Source organism: Phalaenopsis equestris, unplaced genomic scaffold (genome assembly GCF_001263595.1).
Source record: "Phalaenopsis equestris unplaced genomic scaffold, ASM126359v1 Scaffold000025, whole genome shotgun sequence".
NCBI classification, from domain to species: Eukaryota; Viridiplantae; Streptophyta; class Magnoliopsida; order Asparagales; family Orchidaceae; genus Phalaenopsis; species Phalaenopsis equestris.
This window is the reverse complement of record NW_018164467.1, coordinates 265,726-274,143: the sequence shown is the minus strand read 5'-3', so window position 1 is coordinate 274,143 and position 8,418 is coordinate 265,726. Positions and strand designations below refer to the sequence as shown.

Sequence of the window (8,418 nt, the reverse complement as noted above, 5' to 3'; positions counted from 1 at the left end):
TAAACTCTATTTAATTTTTTGTATTAAATAGGGGAACTTGTCGGCAAATAAAACGGTTTCGCAGACCCAAACGGATGTCATATCTTTCTTAGTTTATTTGATCGAGCCTCACCCTCAAGTCTTGTGTTTATCCCTTGGGGTAGATACAGGATTTGAGGTTGAGTGCTCTTTCATTTAAACTATGGAAAATATGAGGTCAATTTGATTTCATATTTTTCTAAAATTATATATATATACGTAAATTAAAAAGTCCTTCCGAAGCGGGCGACGGGATTTCGATTCCGGCGACCGACAGCTTCTTACGGGCGACCCACAAACAATAACTTTTTCCCCTCTTAAGCGCCGACAAAGTCTTAAAGATATGCCGCTCAAAATTGGCTTAAAACAAAGAACTTCACGTACCAACTGCTTCGGGCGCTTGGGCGCAAAGATGCCCCCTTTTTTGTTGAACGCCTAAGCATGGGCGCAAAGGCTCTCAAAAGGGTGCAAATGCACCCCCTCTCAGTTAGCGCGCAGATGTTGGATGCTTGAGCGCCCAAAGGGGGCGCAAAAACTCCCCCCTCTGGGTTTGATTTGAGTGTTGTAGGCTCAACAATCACAACAAATTCTTGTTTGAGTAAAATCTAAACCCCAACCTCCTCCCCTCATTTCTTCCCTCCTTGGTATCTTCATCACACAAGCCCTAATTGCCACTCCCTTGATAAATGTTGCCTCCCCAAGTAACTATGCGCAATCGTTGCACAAGAAAAGTGTCACCCACATCTTGCATAATCCCAACCCACTCATTGATGCCACTTGAGTGAATTCAACTGCTTATCGCATAAACCCAAACCCCTCCACCAAGCAATTGCCACCACCCCACTCTATTCCAAATTATTGCAAATACACGAGTTATTTTACATTGTATATAGAATAATTAAAAATTCCAAACACTTGCAAACAAACAGCCATGAGTCAATCAAAAAGACCTGATATTTTTCAAAAAAATAATAAAAAAACATGCCCGGCATATGATTGAGCTTCAGAAAGTAGGAAAAACCTCGGTGAAGAAGCATCCAAGTTCTACGTGGCATATTGCGCACAACTTAACCAATCAAGAGAATCAACCACTAGCAAAGCAAAAGGACATGTAATAACCAGGAAGGTGCCAATACCTTGGCCAGCGGAATCCTAGTACAAAAGGATAGACCACTCAAGATCCATTGCAAAGTCAAAGTAGCACGCTGAAGCTTTGGCAATTCACTTAGCACAACACATAATGAAATCCCACTTTTAGTAGCAGAGTTGGCTCGGCTGAGCAATTCCTCGGTTCTTAATATAATGTCATTAACAGTTGTAAAACTAGAAGCATCTTCCAAAAATGATGCCGTCTCTTCTACCAACAAACAGGTTTTGTGTTCCCATTCATAAATGTCATTTAGAGTCATCTCAAGTCTTTCTGAACCAGGCAAATTAACCTTCAAACATTTAGAAAGTGTAACCAACTCCTGCACAGTTTTAAAGAATGTTATTTTAAATCAGCAATATATGGTCATAAACGGTTGATGAATAGTGATAAGATAAGTGAACCTCTAAATCCTCAATACCAAGTACAGGACTCAATTTATCCTCAGCTCGTCTATTGCATGTTAGATACAGTTGTGATCTACAGATCCAAGTCTGAGCCATTGAAATTGTCCCCTTGAGATCAGACAGAGAAGGAAGAATGGTGAACACATGCTCAGAAGCCCTGAAATGTTAAGAAAATAGAGAATTTTAGATAACTTTAATAGAATCAGAGGAACCAGTACTTGAAAAAAACATCTTTTTCCAAACACCTTAGAACATCTTCAAAGTCTGCCATGCTACCACCGTTTGTAAGGACAAAATTAGCTCTTTTTTCCCATAAAACAGCTTCCGCGTCTACTTCAGAAAGCCTCAAAAACAATTTTTCATTCCTTATGTCTAATCTGAAAAGAAATTAAAAGAAGCTATCAGAGCCAGACAATTCATAAGAAAATTAACAAAATCATTTGACATTTTTTCATTTCTTTTGGAGTGGGAGGTGGCAGCAGATACTTACAAAGAGGCCTTCATCAATACTTCTTGAATGAATTCAAGAGGCATCCGAACCTGAAGAACCTTTAAATCCATATTCATAAAATACATATATCAGAAAAATTAACCAATTTTTCAAAGATGAAAAAATTGTTATCAGTTCACAAAAAGCAAATTTTAAACAATTAAGGCTGAACAAAATTACTCGCATGTTTGCATTAGAAGGGAAATAGCATCCAAAAACATGTTTGAGCGAGAATCTAAAATAAAATTAATTTTTAATACGCAATAACTACCTTCACTGCTTTCTCTCTGCAACATGACCTCTCCAACTCAGCCTCAACCAGTTGCAACTCATCCACTGTTAACAACAGCACAGAATTATAGTCAAATAAAAATGAGATCTGAAATTTATTAAACCATATAAATAGGCTGCACCTTCAATTCTCAATGACCTTCCAGATTTTAAGATGCCAGAAAGCTCAGCAACAACGTTCTCATGATCTTCACGATTAGGAAGATTACCAAGGATATTATAGAAATCATGTCTCCATGAACATGCATCTGAATGGAAATGCCTCAAGAGGTCCAACTCTGGAATGCAAACTCGCACTTTATCAGCATCCTTCAATAAGCTGTCAAGTTCCTGCATATCGTAAATGCAACTGTTGCCATCGTATGAAAAATGTTCATCAAAGAAGTGTGAGAGTAAAACCAAGATAAAATTTTAAATACCATAAACTTCAGTTTCAGGGGGCAGGTCAAGATCTCCTTACAACGAGAGTGCAGCAATTCAACTTCTCTGCAGAAGTTTGCAAGCAAATCCATCTCAGGAAATTGAACGTGAAGCTCTGCCATCTAATAAAAGCAACAGGCCACATTAAGAAAATTGCCAGAAAAAAAAAGGGAAGAAGAAACAATAACGAGAAAGCAACAGTCAGCCAACAAACAATTATGAGAGAGAAGTGCTGATCAACATTGTTATATGCGCAAAGAAGTGTGTGCTTCCTAAACGGAGTGATAGGTGGTGGAGCACGTCTTTATGGTCCTAGCCGAAGACAATAAAATACTCATGCATGTAAATAGAAAAAAAAAGATATTGATAATGATAAATATTTATAAATACAAATTTAAACTGTGCTTCTATGACGAATGTATATATATATAAAAAAGACATAAAAATGTAAATGATATAATACAATATAATGGATGTTTTGAAATATCTTGAACGACTATATTTGAATAATAGCTGTCATATAATTCTACACCAATTTTTAATATTTTAAATAAAATGCATATTCTTTTCTTTTCTGTTATGTTGGTGTAACTTAAAGTATTATTAATCACTTATTTGTTCATAGCTCGCCATATTTTAAACTCACCTTTTTAAATTTAAATCTAAAAATAAAAAATGATTAAAAAATGAGACAATGTGTATAAAAAATGAAGCCAAACGTGACCAACAAAGAAAAAGGAAAATCCATTTATAATTGTTTTATTTTAAGTTAATTGAAATTCATTTTTTTAGTGGCTCTCTCAATTTATTAAATTATTATTAATTAATGGCAATAACTAAGAGTTCAGTTTTCAACGATCGTGTGTCTCTACCTTAAAAATTTTTCAAGCTCCTAGATTCGATCATAATAGGTAAACAAGCCACAAATTACTTGTTTCTAAATTTAAATAGCATTGATTAAATTCAAGATTTTTAAAATAAACTCAACTCATTTCAGAGAACTTATGTAATGAAATGAAATTCAAAGTTCATGCTCTATTATCTAAATTGCATGTCTCAACAATTTGTTGAAAATTGGCATCAAAAGTAGTTTATACATAGCTAGTAAAGTGAATCTATAAGCATGTCAAGTACTTATGTACAATAGAGAACTTGTGAGCACTTTGGTTAACAATAGTATAGCTCCATTATGCAATCTGTGCTTACAAGCAAATTAAAAATCTATCTATACATTCGGCTTCACACTGTGCTTTGCGTTTACAAAACACGGGGTTTGACATAAAAAAAATTCCTTGAGAAAGTATCAAAGAAAACCTGCATACCTGTGTCTTTAACCTATTTAAGGAAAGAATATCAATGGCTCTAGGTCTTTCTTTAAAAAAGAACGCTTGCACATTGTTCAGCCAGATCTGCATCATTAAAACAAACACTTGACAATTGCATCTAAAAGGAAATAATGAATCAAAATAATCAAAAAGATTTGAACTACTATTGAAAGAAGTTCTGCTATAGTAGATTTCATGGAATTTATGCTCCAATAACAAGATTAAGTCACAAAGTAATTAAAAACTACCAAAGAAAATTTATTAAGTACTCCAGAAAAACAAGTAAAAATAGCATTTGATAAACTTGAATAATCTACTAAACTATTCGCACACTGTAAAGGACATTATAATGTAACAAGCTAGATAAATGCACATCATTATGGCATTATCAGTAGAATAATATAGTAGAACATTTTATGCATAAAAAAAGTATCTTAGATGGAAACTTGGGCAGTTATTACATTTCAATATTGTTTTGCATAGAAAATTTTGTTCATGGCATTGAACAACGAGAAGAATGTCAAAATGGTCGCTAAACTATTTATGGGGGTAGTTTTAGTCCCAAACTATCTAATGCATCCACTTTAATCCCTGCACTCTTCAAATCAAATCCAAAACAGTTCATTTATTCTTCAAATAGAATCCAAAATAATCTAAAAGATAAACTATTTTGGAATATTTGAATATTCTAGGAATTAACATGAATCATTAGATAGTTAGGAGCAAAATGGTTCCATACAAATAGGCCATAAACCATTTTAACATTTTTTCTCATTGAACAACTAACCATTGCTTTCTTAAAAAAAACTAGCAGAACAACAAACTTCAATTACCACGTATCCAGAGTTAGTAGAGTGAAAGGAGCATAAGAAGACAGTGAGCAACAATATAGTGGTCTGAATGGCTCGGGACAAAAGCTGGTGAATGCAGCAAAACAAAAGCTCAACAATGAAGAATTTGACTGGGAGATGCAATTATATAGTTGTCTTGTTCAAATGCTGCAATGGCAGTATTTCTGATGTTAATGAAATGAATGTTACCGTGTTCTACCACAGTTTCTATCAGCATTTGTGAATAATGAATTGAAGTCTTCAACAGATGACAAAGAGCTAAGCCATTTAAATGCAGAGGCTTCAATAATGATTTGGCAAAGCTTACAAATCGTAGAAGCTAGATTTGAAATTAAATCAAATAGTTAGAACTCACAATTTCTTAAAATGATGCAAGCTGAACCCACTATCAATAACTGTGATAGTTCATTTTAATTCGGAAGAAAAGCATTACTAGAGCATCCAAAGTTTTCTGGGAAGATTTGTCCAGGAAATACAACTATATAGTTGTTTTTTATCCAAACACAAATGCTGCAATGGCAGTTTTTCAAAAGTTAATGAAATGAAGGTTACCATGTTCTACCACACTTCGTGTCAGCATAATTGAAGACTTCAACAGATGACAAAGAACTAAACCACTTAAATGTAAAACCTTCAATAAGGATTTGTCAAAGTTTGCAAATGATGCCAGTAGAAGATTATATTCGGAGAAGCAAGAATTGAAATTAAATCAAATAGTTAGAACTATCATTTCCTTAAATGATTCAAGCTGAACCCACTGTCAATCATTCTGATAATTCATTTTAATTCAGAAAAGAAGCATTACTAGAGCAGGCAAATTTGCGACAAAACTATTGGCATGGGAGCATGAATAACGCCGCGGGCTGATCGGCTCTCCTAGGAAGGATTGGCGCCTCCTTTCCATAAGGGGGCCCAAACCAAGTCATTTAGGGCTTATATAAGTGATTCATCTTTTCAGGTCTACAATTTTTGCTTGAGATTTCTGTCAGGACAGCTGCCGGCATCATGTTTTTCCCTCCTATGGTTGTATCCAATGAAGAGAAAGTGCTCCGGCTGTAACTCGTCTAGAGGTGGTGTGTATCATTCCTTCTTCTGCATGTTTCCGCCCCTTCCAACCCCTCTACAGCCTGCTGCAGCCACTTCCAACCCCTCCACTACCTGCTACCACCATTCCCGTCAATCTGCTACTTGTCCGGCGGCCTTTCTAGCCCACTTGCTCCTTGTTGTTTGCTACCGCCCCTTCTAGCCCATTCCTTGCTTGTTGTCACCCCTTTCCACCCTCTCCTACTTGTTGTCCAGTCATCGGACAGCCATACACCCTTATTCCCCTTGCTACCACCACCATCCCATTGTCCTTCTAGCTTTCTCGCAGCTATCAACCGCAGGCTAGCCTTCCCTTGTTGCCCCTATACCACCCCACCACCTACGGATCTGAGTTTTCACCAACTCGAAGAGCTGCACCCCACCTTCGAATCTTACCCTGGAAGGTATTTGTGTTTGTGTCGTCATTTTTCCTACTTCAAGCATCTTTCATTATAACCCTATTTGCTTTTGAGTAATGACATTCACTTTCTCAAGTCATTTTGGTATCAGAGCTAACCTAATCCTCGTTTTATATTAAAGTTTATAACATCCCACCTGCAGTTGAAGACATCAGCAGAAGCATGCCTCAAGGAGTTGAGAAGATTGGCCAGGACAAGGATAAGGCCACTCAGAGTGAGAAGTGTAGGAAGATTAGCACATCAACTACAGTCTCGGCCCAAAAATACTCTAGATGCCAAGGACTTGGGCGCATCGCCCTTAGTTGCCCGACGAGTAGAGTTGTGTCCTTTTACCAGGCAGAGCACTGAAGTTATAGATGAGGAAGCAATTAAAGGAAAGGATGAGTATCAGCTTTCACCTGATGAGGGGAGAACTTTCTAGTTCAATGAGTCCGTCATACTAAGGCACCAAAAAAGCAACAGTTGCTTCGCCACATTATATTCTACACTTATTGCACTGTGAAAGGAAAAGTGGACATCATCATCATCTATGGAGGAAGTAGCAAAATTGTGGCGTCAAAAATAGATGGTGGACAAGTTGAGCATCATGACTCCGAGATATTCCCAATCATATTCCCTGACATGGTCAAAAAAAGAGTGCGGGATCAACATTGAAATGAGGTGTCTCGCGTAGTTTTCGATTAAGAGTCAGCTGCAGGATCCAGTTTAGTATGATGTGGTGTCCACAGACATTAGCTATTTCTTGTTGGAGAGTTTTTGGCATTATAATCACAACACTGAACCTAATGGGTATAGGAACCTCTACTCATTCACCAAAGATGGCAAGTATATAACACTTCCATGTTCTGTGGATTCCAAGATTACAAGTACCCTTGCCAGCAGATAAGCATCGAGAGAATCAAGATTGGAGATGACAGGGACCATGAGAGAGAAGAGCTAGTAGCAGACATAGGATAATTAATACAGAGAGAGTTTCAAGACATCGTATTCAATAGCTTACCACCCTGTTCACCACCATTCAGAGAGATCGAAATTGTCCTTGTCTCATATCGAGTTGAACCAACCTTACGTTGTTTTTTTGAGAATTCAGCAAAATACACTTGGCAGGAATGTAGATTCAGCTCAGAAGGGCAACCCCAGATGGTTGGATCGATACTGATGCTTGCTCGGACGTGGGGAAAACTCCTCAGGTGCTTTGGGGGACAATGCATTCTCCATGGTATCCAGGTGTTTCTCGGACCACAGTCAAATAACCCTCAACCACGGGAAATTACAATAATTGTGATACTTTCCACGTGCAGACAAACGAGATCAAAGCTCCCTCAATCCCAAAGACTGACGTGAACAGGTGGGAGCAGCGTAAAGGGAGTTTTGGGCTTCTTCCACTATGTTCTTCGCAGAACCGAACCGAACTAGACTCGGGAGGGCCGATAAACTCTCCAACAAAGGATTAGCACCTCCTTTTCAAAAAGGGATTCGAGCCTAGTCATCCAGTGCTTATCTATGTGACTCTTGTTTTCAGGTTTGCAATTTTTGCTAGAGCTTTCTATTAAGATAGCCTCCGACATCCACTTTTCCTCTCCTAGGGCTATATATGAGGGCTAGAAGGTGCTCCGACAGTAAATCGTCCAGTGGTGGTGTGTATCCTTCTTCTGCTTGTTGCCGCTCCGTCCAACCCCTCTACTGCCAGTTGTCGTCCTCCCCTTTTACCGACTACTTGTTGGTGCCCCTTCCAGTCCACTAACTACTTGTTGCCCCTTTCTTGCATGATGTCGTCCTTTTTCACCCTCTCTTGTTTAGGATTGTAAATTTAGCTAGAAGATTGTTAACCGCTCAAAAATTGATTCAAATTTTGGCTTGAAACGAAATAAACTAGTCGTGCTATCAGCCCCAATTTTTGAATGAATTTAATTTAGTCGATTTCAAGCCGACCCTAGCTCGGCTCAAAATCTCATCGTTAACAGCCC

General features: G+C 37.7%; 1 protein-coding gene across 1 annotated transcript in view; it reads right to left on the bottom strand.

The window, feature by feature from the left end:
- Nucleotides 1-8,418, bottom strand: part of LOC110018573 (lysine-specific demethylase 5B) — a 119,966-nt gene that overhangs the window by 58,694 nt on the left and 52,854 nt on the right. The window contains exons 13-20 of the mRNA XM_020715922.1: nucleotides 4,096-4,182; nucleotides 2,773-2,895; nucleotides 2,476-2,683; nucleotides 2,334-2,398; nucleotides 2,063-2,121; nucleotides 1,818-1,949; nucleotides 1,570-1,729; nucleotides 1,155-1,487 (exon numbers count right to left, since the gene is read on the bottom strand). Coding sequence (XP_020571581.1) covers nucleotides 1,155-1,487; nucleotides 1,570-1,729; nucleotides 1,818-1,949; nucleotides 2,063-2,121; nucleotides 2,334-2,398; nucleotides 2,476-2,683; nucleotides 2,773-2,895; nucleotides 4,096-4,182 — 1,167 coding nt within the window. The remainder of the gene's footprint in view (nucleotides 1-1,154; nucleotides 1,488-1,569; nucleotides 1,730-1,817; nucleotides 1,950-2,062; nucleotides 2,122-2,333; nucleotides 2,399-2,475; nucleotides 2,684-2,772; nucleotides 2,896-4,095; nucleotides 4,183-8,418) is intronic.